The sequence below is a fragment of the Ambystoma mexicanum genome, chromosome 3q (assembly GCF_040938575.1).
Source record: "Ambystoma mexicanum isolate Mex_15411 chromosome 3q, UKY_AmexF1_1, whole genome shotgun sequence".
In the NCBI taxonomy this organism is placed as follows: Eukaryota; Metazoa; Chordata; class Amphibia; order Caudata; family Ambystomatidae; genus Ambystoma; species Ambystoma mexicanum.
Genome location: NC_090926.1, coordinates 333835283 through 333861749, shown reverse-complemented (window position 1 = coordinate 333861749; position 26467 = coordinate 333835283). Strand labels below are relative to the sequence as shown.

Genomic DNA, 26467 nt, shown 5'->3' with positions numbered 1-26467 from the left:
CATGTTTTTCTTTCCTTATTTCGGACTGTTTTACCGAGCGTATCGGTTGTTTACTGTTTCACTCTGTAGTAGCGTAATCCAACGGAGGAAGTCGTTTGCTTCAGCTGTTGCTAGGGAGCTTCTTGTGTGCGTCGGATTACACTAGAAAGCTGCCTTTAGCCTTAAGCAGCAGCGCATTTGTTTTCAACCCACACAGGGATCTGCAGGGTTTCCGTCCGCCAAGCGTGTCATTTCAGGACCGCTTGATTTATTTCTTGACTGCACGCGCATGTGACTCTTTTTTCAGGCTGTTTTTCTCCGCTGCTTGGACCGTCTAATTGAAAAGGAGCGTGGAAGCCCTTTCAGATCAGTTTCAATGCATGGGCTGCGCAGCGGCTTTCCTTCTATTCAGTGGAGACAGGAGAGCGCGTGTTACCAAAGTCGGCATCAACAGTACGTTCTTTTTTTAAGCGAGCTTGTTTATTCCTTAAACATTAACTCTTCATTGACTGCTAAGAGTTATATTAAGAATACTAAGCTATTTCTGAAAACAAAGGGTAAATAAGGAACCAGAGACTTTGAACTGATTTGCTGTTTGAAAGGAAGAAGAAAGTGTGTAAAAAATATAAGAAAGGACTTAAAGGTTTGAGCCTATATAATAGTTGTTTAAAAGAATGAGTAAAGTTTTAGAGGTGAATAAACACTTTACAGGAAATGTTGAATCCAGAATAAAGATTGAGAGGTGAAGAAGCACAATTCAGGAATATTGAATCCTGCGCAATCCAGCTAAGTGTTCAACACTATAATTCATCCTCTAGGCAATTAGCAGAGGATTAGTAGGTACACATATTCCATGTTTTGGTTTGGGTTTGCAAGGAGACAGAGGAAAAATGTTGAGCATAACCAGAAATGCTGTTCTCTCTTCTTTCCGCTGCAGATTATCCTGAGAGCACTAAAGGAATCTGTTTCTTTATTATTTTCTCCACTTCCCCTTTCCCCTAGGGGTGAGGTGTGCTCAGCTATGGAAAGATTAGTTGAGTGCATCACGCCTTTGAGGGTCTGTCAGGGTTCAGCAGCTCCTGCGGATATCTACAAGACTCAGCCTGACATTATGAAAGGCCAATAATATTGAGTCTGCCCAAGCTGCCATGAATCCCAAGAAGACCACTATGGATGTTCTAGGGGAATTGATACGAGAGCTGAGGGAAGAGTTAAGAATCTCTCATAAGGAAAATGAGTCTTTAAGTAAGCGGGTGGAAGACGCATGTGAAAGAGTCATGGTAATACAAGAAGCTGAGGGGAGGCGTGTTGTTCCTAGACACATGGATACTCAGGGTCCTCCTGAGTTGCACAGGGTGGATGAGGTTGATCTTCAGGCTGGGAATAGTGGAGCAGTGGGGGAGTTAGACCTTTTTTTATCCCAGTGCCGCTGGCAGCTCCAGAACGTTATGCTGGCTAGTCAAAGCCATTTCAGACCTTTCTTATGCAATGTGAATTACATTTCCTTAGTGGTCCTGATGTTTTCGCTACTAAGACAGCTAGGGTTACGTTTAGTCTATCTTATTTGTCTGGAGAGGCAGCGGATTGGGGAAGTTTGTTAGTAAGTCAGAAGCATGCAGCATTAGGTAATATTGAACTCTTCCAGGAAGAGATCCGAAAAATGTTTGACAGATGGCAGGTGTCTTTAGAAGTGGATTGGCAGTTCTTAGAACTCTGTCAGGGAGGTCGGGATTTAGTTTCCTACATTACGCAATTTCAGTCTTTGGTGATAGAAACTAATGGCCAGAGGAAAAGAGAGCCTCACTGTTTTATCAGGGTTTATGAGAGGAGTTGAAGGATGCTTTGTCCAGAGTGGTGATAAGGCCTACGTCTTGTGATGCATTAATAGCAATTCAGCTTCATTTTCGTCTGAATGAAAGAACGGTAGAGCGCAGGAGAAGCCAAAGTGATGGTAGGAGCAATCCCAAAGGGGATCGACCCAGATTGGAATTTGTAAACAGAGAGTTTAGGAGTCATAGTTCAGAGAACAAAGGTACTGACCATGGATCCAGAGCAAGGGGTCCATTATTTAAGGAGAAGGAGGAAAACAAATAATATGTGTCTTTACTGTGGGAGGAGTGGTCATTATCTAGGTAACTGTCCGTATACCCCGAAGGGGCTTCAGGGTTCATCGACCAGGGTGCAACAGGTGGCCAATACTTTGCAGGCTGCAGTTCCCCATATAACGGAAAACGTCTCCTTGTATGTTCAGTCCGCTTTGAAGGGAACAGGGCCAGTTGTTATTGATTCTGGGGCTATGGGCAACTACATGGATTGGGGGGTTGCCAAGGCTCTGTGAATCATTTTTCGACAAAAGGATGTGGTGGAACAGGTACGCGCAGTGGATGGGACATTTCTCACTTTGGGACCCGTTACCCATGAGACAGAGACCCTAGTTATGGTTTTGGCAGGGGGCCATAGGGAAGAGATTTCCTTTGAATTGATTGATGCACCATAATTGAAAATAATTCTGGGAATGCCTTGGCTCACATCACATAATCCAAGGATTGACTGGAGTACTAGGTTGGTGGAGTTGTAGTCCGAATTCTGTGTTCAACAATGTTTTTTTAGTTCCTTGCAAAAGTCCTGTGAAAAACCAGAAGAGTCTGTTAGGGAGAATTCTCATTTTATGGCTAATTTCCCTTACCTATAGAGTCCCCCAGCAGCTTTGCTGGATTTGAAGGGTTTGTTTCTTTTTACCTGCTAAGAGTGAGACTCTTTTTCCCACTCTTAGGCATTTTTGCTATGTGTTTTCTAGGCTATTTTCTTGTGTTTAATGCCTATGGGGATTTCTCTCACCCATAGGAACCATCTTTATGCACATGTGTTACACAGCACCCTTCGTGCAGTGAGACAGGGGTGTCATAGTGACCCCCAAACATAGACTCCATACCCTGGGACTGACTACTGTCTCCCAGAGCATATAAAGTCTCAATTGACTTTACTAGTCAAATCTTACGAACTTAACCAGTATAACCCATCTTACCATGGAAATACTGGAAAGGGTTAATAGTTTTTCCCTTAGGTTCATTTTCGAGGGGGTACCTTAAAGTCCCGCTCTCTAAAGTTTCTGGTTGGTGGCAGTGGTTACTACCAAAAATATTCAGCCATGAATATTATCCTATGGGATTTTCCCATTGTTCGAGGCTAATACTTTTACTGACAGCCTCTAACATACCGCCGGTTTATTTTATTATTAACTTTACTCTGGTAGGTTTTATTTGCCAGAACTTTAATATAACTTCTTTCTCGAATCTTACTCCATACTCCTAACCCAGGACGGGGATCCTTTGTTCGCTCTTTTGGCAGGCTTCTGCCAAGAAGCCCTCCTTTCGGCACCTCTGAGTCTGGGGAGGGTCTGTTGTTTGGGAGGGGGAGTAGAACCCCTGGACAGAGTTGCCACAGCAACTCAGGTCACACTTTAACATAATAGGCTGGAGGGTCTCCCGCCAAGAAGACCACTCCACTGTGTGAGTGACAGCTAGGCTGTATGAATGGGTCTCTTTCTGCATAAAGCAGGGTCCTGAGGACTGGAAGAGAAAGACGTTGCCACTGGAACTACGGAAGCGAAGGGGAGAGAAGCCACAGACATCTTCAGCATCTACACCACCGGTGAAGCCCTGCCGGATCATCTCACCACTTTTCTTCCACACGACGAGAGGAGATCTTCATCGAAAGAGCCTTCTTCCCTTGAGCTGGTGGGAACAACCAGTTCACCCATTGCTTCTCCGGACCTGCCTTGGTCGAATCGACAGTGCTCCGCACTTGGAGACCGGATAGTCAGGCAGCTATCGACCCGGACCGCGATTAAAAGGAGCGTACCTTTTAAACTTTGTTTGGCAGCACGGCGGCTGGTTTCATCCCTTGGTAGTGCAGTGACTCGAACCTTCCTCCACGACGAGAGCCTCTCTTCCTCTGCCGGACCCCTCAAACTGCAGGAACTACCAGGAACAACCGCCACCGCAGGAACCACTTCTTCACGTTTAAGGTACATTGTTCCGCCAGGCCTCCCTTTTCCCGTGGTAGCCCTAAAGGTGTTTTAAATCCTTTATCTACTTGTTGGGTTGGCCGCCCTCTCTCTTAATATTATCTTTCGCCTCGCATCCACCTCTTCAATATTTTTCTACTAAAGACTTGACTGCAGCTACAAGAACATTTTTGCTCCTAGGCTCTTGGTCCTGTACCACTGACTCTGGCTCAGGCCTATTGACTCTGGCTGATTTGTTAGATCTGCTCTCACTAGATTGGTTTTCAATGAGAAATGGGTTGATGCACCTAAATCTTCTAAACCCCTTTGTTAGGGAGAATTCTCTTATAAGGCTAATTTCCCAAACCTAGTGAGTCCTCCAGCAGTTTTTGCTGGATTTTTGGGGTTTGTTTTTTTCTCCTGCTGAGAGTGAAACGCTTCCTCCCACTCTTAGGCATTATTTGAGGTATGTCTCTGACTTTTTATGTGCTTATGGGCTATGTGGTATTTTACTCCATAGGGTATCATTTGTTTTTTGTGTATGTGTTACACAGCACCCTCAGTGCAGTAACACAGGGGGTGTCATAGTGATCCCCAAACATAGACTCCATACCCTGGGACTGACTACTGTCTCCCAGGGCATGTAAAGTCACCAATGACTTTACTAGTCCAAAATTGTGAACAGAACCAGTACAAACCATCATATTGTGGAAGTACTGTCCAGTCCCCCCTTGTCGAGTTTCTGGCTGGTGGCAGTGGTTACCATGCAAAATATTCCACCTATGAGATTTTCCCATTGATTTTAAACGGACCACTTTTTTGGTGCAATGTTAAAGATACCGCCGGTTTATTTATTTAATATTAAATCAACGGTTGGGTCTTTTTGCCAGAACTCTTTTCTAAAATGGCGTTTGTGTCCGTCTCTGTAACTCCAACCAAGGTCGGGCCCTTTGTTCCACTTTTTGGCGGGCTTCTCCACAGAAGCCCTCCAACTGGTGCCACTCTGTCTGGGTTCCACAGGATGTGTGGGTGGGGGAATTGGCACCCTGGACTGCATTGCCTAAGCAACTCAAGTCGCACTCTGTTCTGATTGGGCCAGTGGTGAGCTGCCCGGCTCACCACTTAGCATGTTTGAGTGACAGCTAGGCTGTTGAATGGGGGTTTTTCTGCATAAAAGCAGGGCTTTTGGGACTGGAACTTCAGAAGTCGACACAGGACCTAAGAAATCCAAAGAGGGAAGAAGCGGAGCCATCTGCAACGACGACACCACCGGTGGAGCCCTGCTGCAATGACCTCACCACTTTCCCGACGACAAGAGGAGATCTTCTGCTGGAAGAGACTTCTCCCTCTGAGCTGGTGGGATCAACCAGTTCCCCATTTCGCCTTCCAGGACGTCTCTTGGTCGAATCGCCCGTGCCAAGCACCCCGGCGGCCGGATAGCCAAGTTTCACCACTGTGACCGCGAATACCAAGAACACACCTTTTCACTGATGAACTCCGCGGCTGGTTTCTTCCCTGGGCAGTGCAACGACTCCAAGTTTCCTCCTCGATGAGATCCTCTCTTCCCCTGGTCGAAACCATGAACTGCACCCGCTGCCTGGAACAACTGCCACCGCTGGAGCTTCCTCACTCTTTAAGGTACTGTGTTCTACCTGGCCTCCCTTTCTTCGGTTTGCCCAAGGTGACCCTTAAATCCTTGGCTTTCCAACTGGGTTGGCCCCCAGACCTTCTAACTTTGTCTTTTGAACCACCCCAACCTCTTTTGAACATTTCTACAAAGACATGAATGCATTGCTAAACCGTGTGATCTTGGGCACATTTCGCCTTGCTCCATTCAAAGTGGGCCTGGCCTATGAACTTTCGCTCTACAGTATACCCTGCCTTCAGTAACTTGATTTTGTCTCTTAAAAGTGTTGGGAACTGTTTTATTTTTATGACCTGCCTTTTTCTCTCCCTTTAACCTAATTATTAGAGTGCCTTCTAAGTTACGCGCTCACCTCTGTTTTGACAAAAAGTGGTGTTTTAACTTAGACTTGTCTAGTAATTGCTAAGGGAGGTGTAAATGCTTTTCTGATTGTGTTGGAACTTGCTTTTGATTAGTAGTACTAGAGTATTTTCTAAAGTGTGTGTTAAATAAATAATTATATACTTTTGATACAAAGCTCTGGTCAGTGTTTACTTGTTCTACTGTGTTTTTGGCCCTATTGTGTATCCTCTGCATACTGCCTAACTCTTCTTGAGAGAAGTCTGACTGCTCAGCCACAGCTACCAGGTAAATCTGGGTGGTGCAGACTGTTACCAATTGTGTTTACTGCTTACTCCTGTAGTCTTAATCTTCTTGCAGTGGTCCCCAAGGGAACTGCACAGGATTCTGCCCAACACTCTCTTCCTTCCTACTGTTTTAACTTGTGGAGTGCCATTTTGCTCAGTTTTCATTCACTTACCTTTCTGCTAAAGTGCCACTGTGCAATACTTGTTCACACAACTTCAGGGAAGTGTTGCTAGGGGGTGTCTGAAGATATTTCGGTTTAATTTGTGCTTTCCCTCCCTTTCTGTAAATTGTTAAAGCCATTTGTAGTTGGTTTTCACTGTGCCGTTTTGCTCAGTTTTCACTCTACCGCAAACTTGTCTACAATTGAATAGGGAGTTGTGTATACTTTTCTTTGACTAAACTGAACTTACTTTATCAACTGTGATTTATGTGTTGAACTAGATGTGTACAGAATAAATATATTCTCTTTTTGATACAAAGCTTTGGTTAGTGTTTCCTTGTTCCATAGTACTGTGATACCTATTGTGTAAACCCTGAATACTGCTCATCTCCCTCTTGAGATAAGTCTGACTGCTCAGCCACAGCTACCAACTAAATCTTTGTGGTACAGACTGATACCAAAGGGGATTTATTGCTCTCACCTGTAGTCCTAATCTGGTGTAGTGCTCCCTAAGGGAACTGCACTTGATTCTGCCTAACACTGGTGTACAGCGGTGAGGATAAAAGTATTGGATTTACATTTTAGAGTGCTACTAGTACCTTGGTTCAATAAACCACCAGGTTAACAATCACAAAAAGTTATTTTAACAAAGTCAAAGATGGGAAGTTATAGTCAGGAGACCCTCCTTGCAAAAACTGCTGATTATCTTAAAGATTTGTGCAGACAGAAAGGTCTTCCTGTCAAAGGCAAGAAAACAGAAATGATTGATAGACTGTTAGAGAAACAAAGTCTGGATAGTGGTGCTGTAGGCCCTACTACTCCAGCAAATGTGGTAAACAGTAATGAGGATAATGTTGAAAATGTTATTGTTGAGTCAGATGAGGAAGAGGAGGATAACAATGTCACCCCCTCTGGTCCTCTGGCTACTCAAGGCCCTCAACCTGTAGCTACAGGACCGTTACCAGGTCCCACATTAAGTCCTGAATCTATATCTCTAGAAAAAATGAGACTTGAACTTGTATTCAAACGAATTAGTGCCCAAACTGAACAGAGACATCAAGAACTAAGGCTCAAAGAAATGGAGCGCAACCATGAGCTTGAGATGAAGAAATTGTCTTTGGAAAGTGCTTCTCTCCCCGAATCCTCTAGATCTTCCAGTCCAAAAAGACCCCGGATGCCTAAAGAGATTGTGGGTATGTATGAACCTAAGTTGGCTGTATTAGATTGGCTTGCTATGTTTGAATATAATCATGAGCTCCAGGATATCACAGGGAATCAGTTGATCCCCTGGTTATTCTCTAGGCTCCCCACTGTTGCATCTGATGTGGTAATGGAGTTGGGGGAGGTGGATAGGATGGACTATGAATGTGTAAAGCTAGCTCTGATAGCTAGATGTGGGAAGACTCCTTCTCAATACCTTAAGAGATTTAGGACCCTCAAAAAGCATGATAGTACCCCTTGGGCTACTTGGGTGAATGCATGTTTGAAGGATGGATTAAGGGTTATAGAGTTAACACTTATGAGGGAATGAGAAATCTTATTATGTTGGAGTCTATTTATGATGCCTGCTCTCCTGAGCTCAGACAGATCTTGGCTGATTCCAAGGAAATGGATCCTAGGAAGTTAGGGAAGGCTGATGACTTGTGGGTTGCCAACAGGGCTCACAAGGAATCTGGGGTCACTCAGAAGAACTAGTTACTCTTACCTTGTAACGTTCTTTCGATGGGATGTTCCTCCGACGTATTCCTTATCTTAGATAGAAATCCTTCAGCTTTGCTGGCCTCGGAAAATTTTTTCGCCAGAGGGCGCTGCGCGTCGATGATCGCCGAGTCGATGACCCTCGACGGCCTCCGTGCCGACGTCGACGTCATCCTGCCTATAAAGGCCGCGCGCAGCGTCCGTTGCTCAGTTCCGTTTTGTAGTCCCCAGTAATGTTTTTGGATTAGACTAATCACCTTGAAGGAGCCTAGGCTGCAAACCCACAGGAAGTCATACTGCGGGGATGGATGGGAGGGTCGATAAGGAATACGTCGGAGGAACATCCCATCGAAAGAACGTTACAAGGTAAGAGTAACTAGTTCTTCGAAGGGATTGTGTCCTCCGACGTATTCCTTATCTTAGATAGACTCCCATAGCAGTGGTATTGTGACTGGAGGCGGGAGTAATAAAAGTTATGTTACCCTTCCAGAATGGACAGAGTGTAACACAGCCTTGCCGAATCTAGTTTCTTGACTAGAGGAGGAATCCAGGCTATAGAATTTGGTAAATGTATGTGCGGACGACCATGTGGCAGCCGCACATATATCTCGAATTGGCACCCCTCTTTGAAGGGCTGAGGATGTTGCGATACCCCTGGTAGAATGAGCCCTTAGATTTTGAGGAGGCTCCTTTCCTGCCAATTTGTAGCACTCCAGAATGGCTAAAATAATCCATCTGGAGATGGTTTGTTTTGTTATTGGAAGGCCCAACTTATGTCCTGCATAACCTACAAAGAGTTGGTCTGCTTGTCTGATCTTAGCCAATCTGCTGATATAAAAGCTCAAGGCTCGCTTAGGGTCCAGCCTGTGCAGTCTCTCTTCCTCCTTCCCCGGATGAGGAGGAGGGTAGAAAGAAGGTAATATAATCTTCTGAGTGATGTGAAACTCCGAGACTACCTTCGGGAGGAAGTTAGGCTTCACCTGAAGAACAACTTTGTCCTTGTAAAAGATTGTATGTGGAGGTTTACACGATAAGGCTTGCAACTCGCTAACCCTTCTAGCAGATGTCAATGCTATTAGCAAAACAGTTTTGAGGGTGAGAAGCTTCAATGAACAAGAGTGTAGTGGTTCAAAAGGGGCACCCTTTAGGAAGTTTAAAATTAGGTTTAAATCCCATAAGGGAACTTGAAAAGGTTTCGGGGGATAAACATTAGTTAATCCTTTTAGGTATTGTATTACCAATGGAATTTTGAAGTATGAAGGCTCCTCTGCAGTGCGCTTAAAGATTGATAGCGCTGCGAGATAGCCCTTAATTGTGCCAACCTGTAGGCCTGAATTAGCCAGGTAAAGTAAGAATGACAACACCATAGGTGTACCACAAGAAAAGGGTTCAATATTCTTTTCTCTGCACCAGCTGCAAAATTTGTTCCAACGGCAGCGGTATAGAGTTTTAGTTGCCGGCCTTCTGGCCGAAAGCAACACCTCCATAACATCATCCGGAAGGTCCCAATCCTTGTACCTCAACCTTTCAGACACCAAGCGTGAAGGTTGAGGGTCTTGATGGCTGGATGGAGAACCTGACCTTCCTTCTGCGAGAGAAGATCCTCTCTGTATGGCAGTCGAATTGGAGGGCAGATGGACATGTCTAGAAGGTCCGGGTACCACGTTCTCCTGGCCCAATCCGGGGCAATTAGGATCATGGTCTTCCGAAACCTTCTCAACCTCCTGATCATTTGAGGAATGACAGGGACCGGAGGGAACGCGTACAGAAGTGGGAACTCCCAGTCCACTACGAACGCATCTCCTAGAGCTCCTCTCGGGGGAAATTCCCTTGAGCAAAATCTGTCGCACTTCCTGTTGATACTGGTGGCGAACAGATCCACTTGAGGGGTTCCCCAAAGGGCGAAGATCTCTTGAAGGACTTCCTGAGCTATCTCCCACTCGTGAGAGACTGTGCTCTGCCTGCTCAGAGCGTCCGCTGTCAAGTTCTTCTCTCCGGCTAGGTGAATTGCCGATAGAGAGATTCCTTCCTGAATTGCCCAAAACCAGAGCTGCATCGCCTCTCTGCACAGTGGTAGTGAGCCTACGCCTCCTCTTTTGTTGAGGTAGTGCATGGCCACTGTATTGTCCGTCATTATTAGGACGTTTCTTCCCCGTACAGACGGCAGAAAAGCCTTCAGCGCTAGTCTGATGGCTCTCAGCTCCAACAGGTTGATATGTAGTCTGGACTCCGATGGAGACCAACGACCGCTGATGGTCAAGTCGTTGGCGTGAGCTCCCCACCCCGTGAGTGAGGCATCCGTGACTACTGTTATCTCCGGCCATGGTTGCCAAAACATTTCTCCTTTCAGGATGTTCTCCCGACAGGCCCACCACTGAAGGTCTCGGGCTACTTTGACCGGGATCCGAAGGAGATCTGTCATCCTTCCTGAGAACTGTGACCACTGAGTTCTCAGTGCCCACTGGAGGGATCTCATTCTCAGGCGAGCCTCCGGCACGAGGAATATGCAGGATGCCATGAGGCCTAGCAACCTCAGAAAGTCGTAGGCTGGGAGATATTGGGCATTCTGAAATCTGATGACCATCTGCAGAATATCTCGAGCCCTCACCTCTGGTGGCAAGGCTCTTCCCAGGGAAGTGTCCAGGACTGCTCCAATGAATTGGAGTCTCTGTGATGGTATCATCTGTGACTTCTTTAAATTGAGGGAGAAGCCCAGCTTGTGAAGGAAGTGGCAAACATAATCTAGTTGTCTCTGAGCCTGTTCCGAAGATACAGCTCTGATCAACCAATCGTCTAGGTAAGGGTAGACGTGAATCCCTTCCCTCCTTAGACTTGCAGCCACAACCGACATTAGCTTGGTAAAGACCCTCGGGGCGGAGGTTAGCCCAAATGGCAGAACTCGAAATTGATAATGAGAGCTGCCAATTGCGAACCTCAGGTATCTCCTGTGCCTGGGATGGATCGGCACATGGAAATAAGCGTCCTGGAGGTCTAGAGATACCAACCAGTCCTGAAGCTGGAGGGCCTGAAGGATCTGAGAGAGAGTCACCATCTTGAACTTGTCCTTTCGGAGGAATTTGTTCAATTCCCGTAAGTCTAAGATGGGTCTCAGTCCTCCGTCCTTCTTCGGTATTATGAAGTAGGGGGAGTACCAACCCTTGTTCCTTTCCGCTACAGGTACCAGTTCTATGGCACCTTTCTCTAGCAGGTCTAAAACCTCCTGCAAGAGGAGCGGATCTGGAAGCTTCAAAGGGTTGTTCCCCGGTGGATGACTCTGAGGGATATGTAGGAAGGGCAGGCAGTAACCTTGGGCCACTGTCTCCAGAGCCCAAGCATCTGACGTAATAGCCTGCCATTCCGTCAGATGGTGAGTTAACCTGCCCCCTACTGGTGTTCTGTGAGGGGAGACCTCAGAGTGGTTTTGAAGCGGCTGATGCAGTTGCCGAAGGTAAAGTGGCTCCTGCTCCTGCGGGTGCGGCTTTCTTTCCCCTACCCCGTCCACCACGGGTAAATCTTCCTTGGCCTCTTTGAGCCGGTCGTCCTCTGCCCTTTCCATATGAGGAATAGTAACGAAAGGACCGTCCTCTCCACGATGATCCCGAAGGACGAAAGGTATTCTGACGGATAGCAGCTCCCAATGACTTGGCTGCTGCCTTGGACGTTTGCAGTTTCTCCAAACTGTCATCCGCCTTCTTTCCAAAGAGGGTAGAACCGTCAAAGGGCATATTCAAAAGCCTGGTCTGCACGTCAGAGGCAAAACCAGACTTCCTCAACCACGCATGCCTGCGGATTGTGGTACTTGCCGCCATGGCCCTGCTGATACTGTCAGCAGAATCTAGGCCAGTTTGTAGGGTCTCGCACATCGCATCTTTACCATCCCTGATGATGTTTAAAAATGCGTCCCTTTCCTCTCCTTCTTGGAGGCAGTCAGCCGCTGATGAAGCGCACTCCCAAAGGGTGTGGCTGAACCTAGCGAGCGTACAGGTCGCGTTAATAGACTTTAACGCCATGCTACAGGCAGAAAAAACCTTCTTAGCCATGGCATCATACTTTTTGTCATCCCTATCCTGCGGAGCAGTGGGGTATGCAGATGTGCTGCCTGATGAGGTTGCAGCCTGTACAACTAAGCTCTCAGGAGTAGGGTGTTTTGACAAATATTCAGGGTCAGAACTAGCCACCCTGTATTTTGTTGACAGTTTTTTATTTACTGCCGGGATAATTTCCGGCGTTTCCCAGTTTGTCAAAATCCTTCTCTGTAGAGCAGAGTGAAATGGAACCACAGGATCCTCCTGTGGGCCCTTGTCCAGTATGTCAGTGAGGTCATCCTGCTGAAAGGCAGGAGAAGGTGCAGACCAACCCATAAATTCTATGATTCTAGACATCAGAGCTCTATATGGAGTCTCCGCATGTTCTCCTGGGTCTGGTTTGATAAATTCTGCTTCAGGAGAAGTGTCCAAGCCACTAGCTTCCTGAAGTGCATCCTGAAGATTTTTTAATCCTCTTTCCTCAGAGGCGAAAGTCTCTGGCTCTGGTGATGTGGTCCTCTGTAAATCAATATCTTGGTCTGAATCCTCCCTTTCCTCAAAAATCGAGGTTAAAGGGGGATACTTTGGTTTTTGGAATGGTATAAACCCCATTTCCAATGCAGAAGGAGCCATCATCACAGGCCTTGAAAACGTCGATGTCGTCGACACCGACGTGAAAGTACTCGAAGGCGCCGTGAAAAGCGTCGAGAAATGTGTACTAGGCCTCGAGGAACTCGAAAGGATCGGAGTCCTGCTCGAGAACGACGTCGACGTTCTCGGCGTCGAGTCGGAGGTCTTTTGTCTAACCGTTGGCTGTGGAGTAGCCGTGGTTCTTTCCTTCACCGGCGTCGATATCGGCGTCGACGTCGGCGTCGACTCGATCGACTGATGCGCCGATGAATCCTTCGACAACGGCGTCGATGGCGCCGACCTCTGTTTCGAAGGAGTTTTCGACGATGGCGTCGATGATGCTTTATCTCCCGATGGCTCGAGGCGCTTTCGGGTTGACTTTTCCGCCGGGTACTGCGACTCGCGGCGTTTAGATTTTTTGGGTTTTTTACCCGGGGTATCACCCTCAGCTGTCTTCGAGGGGGACGAGGCCGCTTTCTCGAAGACGCTTAGCATCTTTTTCCTGAATTCCTCCCACTCAGCTTGCGAGCTGCGTTTTGTGGGGCAATGAACTCTCTCAGGAGAACTCGACGAAGATGACGAAGGGGATCTCCTACGTCTCTTCTTCGAGTGTCTCGATGTCGACGAGTGGTGGGAGCCACTTCGTGATCTAGATCGAGAGTGTTTTTTATGGTGAGGAGACGAACGTCTCGACTCTACCGAAGAAGCTTTCGAGGAAGTTAAAGTTGACCTACCTCTCTCGAGCTTTCCCCTACGCTCCTTCAAGGCTTTCGCCGTCATGGAAAGGCATTCCTCACACTCCGAACTCTGGTGCGTGATTCCCAGACACCACAAACAGACCCTGTGAGGGTCCGTCAACGACATTTTCTTCCCGCAGTCTCGGCACTTTTTGAAACCGGACCGAGGGGTCGTCGGGTCGGAGGAGGATGCCATCGATATCGAGGTTAAATATTATATACGTTATCTGACGAGAACTGAGCAACGGTGTTCCGAGGCACAACGAAGCGCGGAAAAACGGAACTGAGCAACGGACGCTGCGCGCGGCCTTTATAGGCAGGATGACGTCGACGTCGGCACGGAGGCCGTCGAGGGTCATCGACTCGGCGATCATCGACGCGCAGCGCCCTCTGGCGAAAAAATTTTCCGAGGCCAGCAAAGCTGAAGGATTTCTATCTAAGATAAGGAATACGTCGGAGGACACAATCCCTTCGAAAAAGGATGATGGAAGACAGCCACCAAAAGAGAACCAAGAGAATTCTAATACCTCCCATACCAAAGAAGGCTACAAACAACAAAATAACCAAGGTAAGCCCCAAGGGAAACTAAATAGGGCTAGTGAGTCCTCTGGTGCTCAACCAGAGAGAGGTCAGCAGAAGTCCCCATTCCAGAGAGCATTTGGAACATGCTATGTCTGTGGGGCAACTGACCATATCAAAGGAGATCCCAGGTTCAAGGGTAAGCCTGCAGGGATCAGCACAGTCTCCTTAGCCTTCACTCCTGAGGAGGAAGTACAAATGGCTAGTGCTCACTTTGAATTTTTTGCTGAAGAACCCTCGAGTCTTCAAGCAACTGTATCCTTAGAGTCCATGGGTCTGGTTAGCAAACGGAATAGGGGTGTGTATGTCTCCCTTCCAGAAAACTCTAAAGTATATTACATGGACAGTGTTATTGTCAATGGCCAGGATACTCCTGCCAGGAGAGACACTGGGGCCAACAGAACAGTAGTGGATGAAAGCTTTTTCAAGCCTGAGGATGTTGCTAAGGCACCCAAAGGTCTCACTAAATCTTCTGGAGGTCCTGTCCAGATGGTTCCTATTCTACCAGCCCTCATTCAGTGTAATAACATGACAGTGAGGATTCCTGTCAGTGTTCAGACTGAGGTGCCTGGGAGAGTCCTGTTGGGGAAAGATCTAAAAACTCTAGGAGTAGTATCCAGTACCCCCAGGCCTCCCAGTATGGAGAAGCAGAACCAAACCAAATTGGATAGAGAGGCCACCATAAGGGACAACTCTAAGCCTGTGGGAACCTCTACAGAGAACCCCACGACAAGCCTTGGTGTTAGTAAGTTGACCTCTAATTCAGGCAAATTTCAGGCTAGTATGTTAGGGAAATGGGAGCCCCCACCAAGCTCCATCATTGTTCCCCCAGTTTTAGGGTCTCTGACTCCCCCGGCTACTGAGGAAGAGGTGGATAGACCAACTGGACCCCTCTCTAGGCCTAAGAGAACTGGTAATTCTCAGTGCTGGTGGAAAACCAGAAAAGAAAAGTCTAAGGCCAAAAACCTTCAGACTGTTGGACCTTCTACAGAAGACTCCAACTCAAATCCTAGTATTAGGGCAACTCCTAAAGTAGGTAAGGTTAGATATAAGTGGAATGGGAAACAGGTACATTGCCTAACCCAACCCCTCCACCTAAGAGGCCTAAGACCCAACCTGCTCCCAACAGAGAGGTGGTGAGGAACCCTGGAGGCCACTCTAGATCTAAGGGAATCCTTTATAAGGACCCCTTGAAAAAGCCTATCACAGGTTCAGGAGTTGTACCAACTTCTGAGGGACTGGTCAACCAGATCCCCTATAGATTTCAAAAGATGTTTCTCAAAGTGTTTGTAGGTCATATAGCTTACAAAGGAAAACCTTTCATTTTACCATTGAGCACAGGTCAGGATGTCACCACCAAAATGCTGATGGTCTCTCTAGGATGTTTATAACCGACTAGAGGTATGAGACTCATCCAGGAGTGGATTAGATCCTCCTGTCCCTTTGTCTGGGGGGGGCGAGTGTTAGGGAGAATTCTCATTTTAAGGCTAATTCCCCTCACCTATAGAGTCCCCCAGCAGCTTTCCTGGATTTGAAGGGTTTGTTTCTTTTTACCTGCTAAGAGTGAGACTCTTAGGCATTTTTGCTATGTGTTTTCTGGGCTATTTTCTTGTGTTTAATGCCTAAGGGGTTTTATCTCACCCATAGGAACCATCTTTATGCACATGTGTTACACAGCACCCTCCGTGCAGTGAGACAGGGGTGTCATAGTGACCCCCAAACATAGACTCCATACCCTGGGACTGACTACTGTCTCCCAGAGCATATACAGTCTCCATTGACTTTACTAGTCAAATCTTACGAACTTAACCAGTATAACCCATCTTACCATGGAAATACTGGAAAGGGTTAATAGTTTTTCCCTTAGGTTCATTTTCGAGGGGGTACCTTAAAGTCCCGCTCTCTAAAGTTTCTGGTTGGTGGCAGTGGTTACTACCAAAAATATTCAGCCATGAATATTATCCTATGGGATTTTCCCATTGTTCGAGGCTAATACTTTTACTGACAGCCTCTAACATACCGCCGGTTTATTTTATTATTAACTTTACTCCGGTAGGTTTTATTTGCCAGAACTTTAATATAACTTCTTTCTCAAGTCTTACTCCATACTCCTAACCCAGGACGGGGATCCTTTGTTCACTCTTTTGGCAGGCTTCTGCCAAGAAGCCCTCCTTTCGGCACCTCTGAGTCTGGGGAGGGTCTGTTGTTTGGGAGGGGGAGTAGAACCCCTGGACAGAGTTGCCACAGCAACTCAGGTCACACTCTAACATGATAGGCTGGAGGGTCTCCCGCCAAGAAGACCACTCCACTGTGTGAGTGACAGCTAGGCTGTATGAATGGGTCTCTTTCTGCATAAAGCAGGGTCCTGAGGACTAGAAGAGAAAGACGTTGCCACTGGAACTACGGAACCGAAGGGGAGAGAAGCCACAGACATCTTCAGCATCTACACCACCGGTGAAGCCCTGCCGGATCATCTCACCACTTTTCTTCCAAACGACGAGAGGAGATCTTCATCGAAAGAGCCTTCTTCCCTTGAGCTGGTGGGAACAACCAGTTCACCCATCGCTTCTCCGGACCTGCCTCGGTCGAATCGACAGTGCCCCGCACTTGGAGACCGGATAGTCAGGCAGCTATCGACCCGGACCGCGATTAAAAGGAGCGTACCTTTTAAACTTTGTTTGGCAGCACCGCGGCTGGTTTCATCCCTTGGTAGTGCAGTGACTCGAACCTTCTTCCACGGCGAGAGCCTCTCTTCCTCTGCTGGACCCCTCAAACTGCAGGAACTACCAGGAACAACCGCCACCGCAGGAACCACTTCTTCACATTTAAGGTACATTGTTCCGCCAGGCCTCCCTTTTCCCGTGGTAGCCCTAAAGGTGTTTTAAATCCTTTATCTACTTGTTGGGTTGGCCGCCCTCTCTCTTAATATTATCTTTCGCCTTGCATCCACCTCTTCAATATTTTTCTACTAAAGACTTGACTGCAGCTACAAGAACATGTTTGCTCCTAGGCTCTTGGTCCTGTACCACTGACTCTGGCTCAGGCCTATTGACTCTGGCTGATTTGTTAGATCTGCTCTCACTAGATTGGTTTTCAATGAGAAATGGGTTGATGCACCTAAATCTACTAAACCCCTTTGTTAGGGAGAATTCTCTTATAAGGCTAATTTCCCAAACCTTGTGAGTCCTCCAGCAGTTTTTGCTGGATTTTTGGGGTTTGTTTATTTCTCCTGCTGAGAGTGAAACGCTTCCTCCCACTCTTAGGCATTATTTGAGGTATGTCTCTGACTTTTTGTGTGCTTATGGGCTATGGGGTATTTTACTCCATAGGGTATCATTTGTTTTTTGTGTATGTGTTACACAGCACCCTCAGTGCAGTAACACAGGGGGTGTCATAGTGATCCCCAAACATAGACTCCATACCCTGGGACTGACTATTGTCTCCCAGGGCATGTAAAGTCACCAATGACTTTACTAGTCCAAAATTGTGAACAGAACCAGTACAAACCATCATATTGTGGAAGTACTGTCCAGTCCCCCCTTGTCGAGTTTCTGGCTGGTGGCAGTGGTTACCATGCAAAATATTCCACCTATGAGATTTTCCCATTGATTTTAAACGCACCACTTTTTTGGTGCAATGTTAAAGATACCGCTGGTTTATTTATTTAATATTAAATCAACGGTTGGGTCTTTTTGCCAGAACTCTTTTCTAAAATGGCGTTTGTGTCCGTCTCTGTAACTCCAACCAAGGTCGGGCCCTTTGTTCCACTTTTTGGCGGGCTTCTCCACAGAAGCCCTCCAACTGGTGCCACTCTGTCTGGGTTCCACAGGATGTGTGGGTGGGGGAATTGGCACCCTGGACTGCATTGCCTAAGCAACTCAAGTCGCACTCTGTTCTGATTGGGCCAGTGGTGAGCTGGCCGGCTCACCACTTAGCATGTTTGAGTGACAGCTAGGCTGTTGAATGGGGGTTTTTCTGCATAAAAGCAGGGCTTTTGGGACTGGAACTTCAGAAGTCGATACAGGACCTAAGAAATCCAAAGAGGGAAGAAGCGGAGCCATCTGCAATGACGACACCACCGGTGGAGCCCTGCTGCAACGACCTCACCACTTTCCCGACGACAAGAGGAGATCTTCTGCTGGAAGAGTCTTCTCCCTCTGAGCTGGTGGGATCAACCAGTTCCCCATTTCGCCTTCCAGGACGTCTCTTGGTCAAATCGCCCGTGCCAAGCACCCCGGCGGCCGGATAGCCAAGTTTCACCACTGTGACCGCGAATACCAAGAACACACCTTTTCACTGACGAACTCCGCGGCTGGTTTCTTCCCTGGGCAGTGCAACGACTCCAAGTTTCCTCCTCGATGAGATCCTCTCTTCCCCTGGTCGAAACCATGAACTGCACCCGCTGCCAGGAACAACTGCCACTGCTGGAGCTTCCTCACTCTTTAAGGTACTGTGTTCTACCTGGCCTCCCTTTCTTCGGTTTGCCCAAGGTGACCCTTAAATCCTTGGCTTTCCAACTGGGTTGGCCCCCAGACCTTCTAACTTTGTCTTTTGAACCACCCCAACCTCTTTTGAACATTTCTACAAAGACATGAATGGATTGCTAAACCGTGTGATCTTGGGCACATTTCGCCTTGCTCCATTCAAAGTGGGCCTGGCCTATGAACTTTCGCTCTACAGTATACCCTGCCTTCAGTAACTTGATTTTGTCTCTTAAAAGTGTTGGGAACTGTTTTATTTTTATGACCTGCCTTTTTCTCTCCCTTTAACCTAATTATTAGAGTGCCATCTAAGTTACGCGCTCACCTCTGTTTTGACAAAAAGTGGTGTTTTAACTTAGACTTGTCTAGTAATTGCTAAGGGAGGTGTAAATGCTTTTCTGGTTGTGTTGGAACTTGCTTTTGATTAGTAGTACTAGAGTATTTTCTAAAGTGTGTGTTAAATAAATAATTATATACTTTTGATACAAAGCTCTGGTCAGTGTTTACTTGTTCTACTGTGTTTTTGGACCTATTGTGTATCCTCTGCATACTGCCTAACTCTTCTTGAGAGAAGTCTGACTGCTCAGCCACAGCTACCAGGTAAATCTGGGTGGTGCAGACTGCTACCAATTGTGTTTACTGCTTACTCCTGTAGTCTTAATCTTCTTGCAGTGGTCCCCAAGGGAACTGCACAGGATTCTGCCTAACACTCTCTTCCTTCCTACTGTTTTAACTTTTGGAGTGCCATTTTGCTCAGTTTTCATTCACTTACCTTTCTTCTAAAGTGTCACTGTGCATTACTTGTTCACACAACTTCAGGGAAGTGTTGCTAGGGGGTGTCTGAAGATATTTCGGTTTAATTTGTGCTTTCCCTCCCTTTCTGTAAATTGTTAAAGCCATTTGTAGTTGGTTTTCACTGTGCCGTTTTGCTCAGTTTTCACTCTACCGCAAACTTGTCTACAATTGAATAGGGAGTTGTGTATACTTTTCTTTGACTAAACTGAACTTACTTTATCAACTGTGATTTATGTGTTGAACTAGATGTGTACAGAATAAATATATTCTCTTTTTGATACAAAGCTTTGGTTAGTGTTTCCTTGTTCCATAGTACTGTGATACCTATTGTTTAAACCCTGAATACTGCTCTTCTCCCTCTTGAGATAAGTCGGACTGCTCAGCCACAGCTACCAACTAAATCTTTGTGGTACAGACTGATACCAAAGGGGATTTATTGCTCTCACCTGTAGTCCTAATCTGGTGTAGTGCTCCCTAAGGGAACTGCACTGGATTCTGCCTAACAGAGTTGATGGCTAGAGTTCTGCCAGAGGAAGGGGCTATTAATCACTCAATTGGAGCTGTGATGGGGGTGTTGCTGGAGTGTTATTGAGAGAATTGGGATGTATTTGATCAGAGAATTGTGGGGGAATTACCTCCTCACAGGCCATTTGACTGTAGGGTTGAATTGGAACCAGGATCAGTTTTGCCAAGTAGTAGAGTATATTCCCCTATGGAGAAAGAAAATGAGTTTTTAAAAGAATACTTAACAGAAAATCTAGCAAAGGGATTTATTCACCATTCCCAGTCTCTTGTGGCTTCTCCTTTGTACTTTGTTCCCAAGCCCGATGGTTCTCTCAGAACTTGTAAAGACTATAGAGCGGTAAATAAGATAACAGTCAAGAATAGATATCCTCTCCCTTTAATCTCTGAGATGTTGAACCAAATTCAGGTGGCTACGGTCTTTTCTAAGCTTGATCTTCGCGGGTACAGGAGGGGGATGAGTGGAAGACGGCCTTCAAGACGTGGTTTGGACTTTTGAGTATTTGGTGATGCCCTTCGGACTCTGTAATGCTCCAGCAGCCTTCCAATACTTTATTGATGAGGTTCTCCGCGAGTTTCTGGATGTATTTGTTATAGTGTACATTGACGATATTCAAATGTTTTCATCTGTTTTGAATCAACATCGAGATCATGTACGGTTGGTGCTCCAAAAACTTTGAGAGAATCACTTATTCTAGTCAGACCAGACATCCTTAGCGGGTCCCGCTAGGGGACCAGGGTGCTAATTACGGGCCCACAAATAGCAGGCCCGTTATTAGTGCCTTCCGCATTCCCATTGAGCCCTATCAGGGCTCAAATGGGAATGGGGAATGGTTTCCGGAATGGGGACTTACCGGGTCCTCCAAGGTTGGAATGACCCGGAAAGTCCCCATTCCGCCTACCCGGGTTTGGAGGCAGCCATGGTGCTAATAGCACCATGGCTGCCTCCAAACTCGGAATTAGACAACTTAGATGGTCACTGTTTTTTGCAGATTATGATTTTGTGGTCCCATTTAAACTGGATCGTTTAAATGGTAAAGCTGATGCTTTGTCTCAGCAGTTTCCTGGAAGTGAGTCAATGTGTGGTAGTGCACGTTTGCCTTTGAATGCTCCTGAACACTTTATTCTGGCTGGCACTCAGGTAGAGTGGAATTTGGTTGACGAAATTAAGAAAGTGATGTCTTTGGTGCAGATGGAGGAATGGGAACGTCAGGATCCTGCCCGAAGTATCAGGACTGGCTTGCCTTATTTGGAGGAGAAGTTGTATTTGCCTTCTTTGGAGTTAAGGGAGAGAATTCTGCAGCATTGTCACAAATCCATTATCACTGGTCATCCAGGAAGACTTTGGAATTAGTAAAAATGGGAATTTTGGTGGGAGACTATTAGACAGGATACTCTGAATTTTGTTAAAATGTGCACAGTGTGTACGTGTGCTAAGAATCTTGCTGGGAAGCCGGCAGGCCTTTTGGAACCTTTACCTGTGCCCTCGCGCTACTGGCATACTATCTCAATTGATTTTATCTCGGATCTTCCTAGGTATTATAGGTGTTCATCTATTTTAGTTTTGGTGGATCTTCTTTCCAAGGAGGGTATTTTTATCCCGATTAAGGGAGAGGTCACTGCAGAGAGCTTAGCTCAGAATAGTTTACAAGGGGTGGTCAGGTTACATAGGTTGCCTAGTCAAATCAGTACGGATAGAGGTTCTCAGTTTGTTTCTGGTTTTGGAGAGCTTTTTGTAAAAGATTGGGAATGGAAGTTAGTTTAACATCCAGCTGGAGAGGCTCAATCAGAAATTGAAAAAAATATCTTAGATATTATTTGGAAGAAGGTGAGAACTGGGTGCAGTTGATTTGGTTGGCGGAATTTGCCTATAATAATTGTGAGAAGGATTCTACGTCAATGTCCCCGTTCTTTTTAGAAAGTGGTTTCCATCCGCGTTTTTTATGTAATTAAGTATTGAGAGAGGGGGTAAAACTGGTTGTAGAAGTTCACCTTCAGGCTATGAGGAAAAATCTTGAATGAGCACAAAGGATTTTGTTTGAGAGTAAAGTTAAGTATAAGAAGTTTTCTGATGCTAAAAGGAGGTCAAGTCCTGAGATCTGGTTTGGTTATCGACAAAGCAGTTGAAGATTAAGCCTAGGAATACATTTAGTCCTCATTTCATAGGTCCATTGGAGATAGAGAAGGTGGTTAATCCAGTAGCAGTTAGACTGAGACTACCTGCCAGTCTTAAATTTCATCCAACCTTTCATGTGAGTCTTTTAAAACTGGTTAGTAAAGGAACCAGATTTAATGCCCCTCCCAGTTTTATTCAGGTGGATGATGGGTCAGAAGAATTTGAGGTCAAGGGAATTCTAGATTCTAGGAAAGCTTCAATATTTAATTGATTGGAAGGGGTTTGGCCCGGAAGAGCGAATTTGGGAAGAAGCTTCAGATGTACATGCTCCACAGTTGGTTACTAGATTTCATACATTTCCGTGTAAACCAGGCCCTGAGACAGGGCTTTGAGGAAGGGGTACTGTATATTGGATTGGGTAGAATAAACATTAGGAGGAGGAAATTGTGTTTAATTCTTTCTTTCATGGAGTTGACCTTAACTGTGTCTTTTAGAGTGTGGATCCTTGCCCAAGCCAAGATGGAGGTTTAATCCAGTGATCTGATTGGCTGGGCTATTCTTCGGGTCAGTTGGAAAATATTCTCAACTGCCTTTCATTGTCCCTTGTTCAGCTGAGAAGGTCAGGATCCAGGAAGCTACCAACTTGAGGCCTTTACCCTTGGGCCCATTTAGGAAATGTTCTGAGGCAAGACAGTTTGGTCAGTGGAGGCAATCTATCTAAGGAAAGTGAGAAGAAGTCTCCAATTTCCAAGCTACGTGAACTTGCAACCAAGGATCTACATTGAAATTAACATTTGAGTGGGATTCTCTTCAGTTTTATTTTTAAAAGTTTATTTAGAACAAATAGGTAATTGTTAAAAGACTGAGGAAAGTTAAAATAACATTTGTTCTGTCTATTTATGCGCATGCTTTTCTTTCCTTATTTCAAACTGTTTTTACAGAGCGTATCGGTTGTTTACTTTTTCACTTCGTAGTAGCGTAATAAAACAGAGGATGTCGTTCGTTTCAGCTCCGTTGCTAGGGAGCGTCTCATGCATGTCAGATTACACTACAAAGCTGCCTTTAGCCTTCAGCAGCAGCTTGTTTGTTTTTAACCCACACAGGGATCTGCAGGGTTTCCAGCCACTGAGCGTGTCATTTCAGGACTACCTGATTTATTTCTTGAGAGGGAGCGCGAGTAGAGAATTCCACATCAATTTCAACTTTCACTCACTCTGCGCATGTGTGACTTTTTTTCGGTCTGTTTTTATCTGCCGCTTGGACCTTTAATTGAAAAGTAGCGTAGAAGCCTTTTCAGAAAAGTTTCAACGCGTGGGCTGCGCAGTGACTTTTCTTCTATTGAGTTGAGACTGGAGCGCGCTTGTTACCGAGGTCAGCATCAACAATACATTCTTTTTTTAAGGGAGCTTGTTTATTCCTGAAACATTAACCCATCATTGACTGGCTAAGCGTTATATTAAGAATACTAAGCTATTTCTGAAAACAAAGGGTAAGTAAAGAACAAGAGACTTTGAACTCATTTGCTGTTGGAAACGAAGAAGAAAGTGTGTAGAAAATATAAGTAAGGATTTAAAGGTTTGAGCCTATGTAGTAGTTGTTTAAAAGAATGAGTAAAGTCTGAGAGTAGAAGAAACACTTTACAGGAAATGTTGAATCCATAATAAAGATTGAGAGGTGAAGAAGCACAATTCAGGAATATTGAATCCTGCACAATCCAGCTAATTGTTCAACACTATAATTCATCCTCTAGGCAATTAGCAGAGGATTAACGACTACACATATTCCATGTTTTGGTTTGTGCTTTCAGGGAAATAGAGGCACAGTGTTGAGCATAACCAGAAATGTTGTTCTCTCTTCTTTCTGCTGCAGATTATCCTGAGAGCACTGAAGGAATCTGTTTCTTTATTATTTTCTCCACTTCCCCTTTCCCCCAAGGATGAGGTGTGCTCAGCTGTGGAAAGATTAGTTGAGTGCATCACACCTTTGAGGGTCTGTTGGGGTTCAGCAGCTCCTGTGGATATCTACAAGACTCAGCCTGACATGAAGCCCGCTTGTTACCTCCAGGGGGTACCATTGGCCCCTTTATTGATAAGGTACCACAGACTTAATATTGGGACCAGTTTCTGGGGCCTGTGAGCCTCACCAAGCCCAGTTGGACAGTATAGACTTGTGTAAACATTCCATGATCCTGTGAGACTACGTTCTGTATTTTGACCATATTCTGAAACGTTATTGTACTGTGTAACTTACCTGTATATTTTGGAGCTTTTTCTATGTGCGACTTTATTATAAAGAATATATTTTTACAGATATACTGTGTCGGTCGTCCCTTATTGTGGTATGATCAAAAGTGTTCACTCTACGCTTAAACCATTTCATATGTTCTGGAGAGGCTCCTTGTCTGCTCTGGCCATACAATCACCTGTAAATCAAGCAGGTTGATGTATCGGGGTCCCCTAGAAATATCAAACAGAGTCTTTGGAATTACCATTGGCAGAATTACTGAGTGGTAATACCAGTGATTTGTTTAGGAAAAGTGGAGGATTTACGTCCAGTATCATGGATTCTTCTGGTCCTCCCTCAGCTTTTTCCATTATGCTGAAGGTAAATCCACCAAAAATCCCCAATAGAGTCCAATGGACTCCATAAATGAGGACTAACACTGCCCTACGACCACTTGTAATCCTGTGGTAAATCACAGGACTAGGTGGCAGTAACAGTATCCAATTTTGTTGGAAATTTAGCTAAATTCCATCCGAATTACCACCGAATTCTGAATGAGCCCCAAAATGTCCCTAAACAGTGCAATGACAATGTCAATCCAGATAATGAATCAAATAGACTAGACTCTAATTAAAATGTTCCAAAGAAGAATGATGAACTCCAATGTTTGTCTGGGATGCAAATTTGAACAATGCAATTTCATCTACCTACTTTGCATATAACGTAGTAGCTTCAATGTCTCTTCTCTAATGAATATCATCTAATGGGAGGAGCTACCATTATATTTGAGCAGCTTTATCCAGAGAAACAAAAACAGGCCAGCAAAACTCACCAACCCCTGCAAAAGTGGATTCAATGAGGGAGCAATTGTGATTAGCAGTTTATTACCATGAAAGTGGAAATCCTCTAATGCTCCACTGCTTGTCTAATGGATTAGCAATGAATTAAACTATTCAAACATTAAAAGGTGATCTGTAGATATCAGAATGGTTCCTGGAAATTTGCTTTAATTTCCTTGAAAGATAGGGTTCAAAGTGGTGTTATAGATATGCAAGACCCAAGTTTATAAAACAATATTACACTCATGCCTAACAGTGCAATCCCATTGCAAATCATTCCTTACCTATTCCACTATTTCGAAATAAGACTCTTGCTAAGTGGGTGTTGCAGTCAACATTAGTTGTTAAGGTGTTTCCTCAATAATAATTACTGCTCAATAATTACTGCTCAATAAAATAGTGCTTAAAAACACAGGACATACTGCATGTCTGCATACTAATACATATGGAAACCTCTCATAAATGCTATGTATGTGCATGTTTCTCGCAATTCCTTATTTGCTCCAGACAAACCTTGTCCTTACCAGGAAATTCCTCTCGATGCTTGTCCTTGATCTTCTGGGCCTCATCATAGTATGGTTTCTTCTGGTCCTCACTCAGCTTGTTCCACTCTAATCCAAGCTGGACGCTGATTTCAGCATTGTTGGCGGCTGGATTGGCCTTAGCAAGTGCCGGGCGGTGGATACGAGCCCAAACCATGAATGCATTCATTGGACGCTTCACATGGCCGTTGCGATCCTTACTGAAAGGTGTGTCAGGCATTCCTGTATCATTAGTCAACAAACATAGAGAGAGCTTTTCAATTAAAATCAGAAGATGAAGAGGCAACCATCACAGCAGCAAGCACTTCACAGACTCCATCGTATGAGAAGTCAACACTAACTAAAGAGGTATCTTGCATATACCACATGGGCCCCATCTCACAATGACAAAAACTTCAACAAATAATATATGTATGTACAAATAACACAGAGCATCCATTTCCTGACCACACAATGGCAAAACATGATTAATTTCTGTTGAAACTAGATGCTGGTGTCATCTCATCACAGCACACCATCTAATGATGTACCTTTGTACAAACATTTAATTAGCACACATTGATCTATTTGTATATTTAAATTATTTACTGGGGTTTTGTAAAATGCTACAACACAACCCCTTCTGAGTGCATGTACGTAAAACATCTTTGCACAAAGACCATTATCAATAAAGAGGAAAGATTGTTAGTCTCACTGAATCTCTGACTCCCAAGTGCCTCCTTAGCACACAGACAAACTGAGAATACTGTGGACTTTATAACTGTGATGAATCCCGGGGTATTGTCAACACTCCCATGGGGGTCCCTTCCCATGATGCCAGGGAGGTGAGGCCACTACCCGATAGTCCCCATGGGGGTGGAACT

At 45.4% G+C, this 26467-nt stretch overlaps 1 protein-coding gene across 1 annotated transcript in view; it reads right to left on the bottom strand.

Annotated features, from left to right (window-relative positions):
• Nucleotides 1-26467, bottom strand: part of SOX30 (SRY-box transcription factor 30) — a 698329-nt gene that overhangs the window by 336910 nt on the left and 334952 nt on the right. Inside the window, exon 2 of the mRNA XM_069652843.1 lies at nucleotides 25587-25826. Within this exon, the coding sequence (XP_069508944.1) occupies nucleotides 25587-25826 (240 nt within the window). The remainder of the gene's footprint in view (nucleotides 1-25586; nucleotides 25827-26467) is intronic.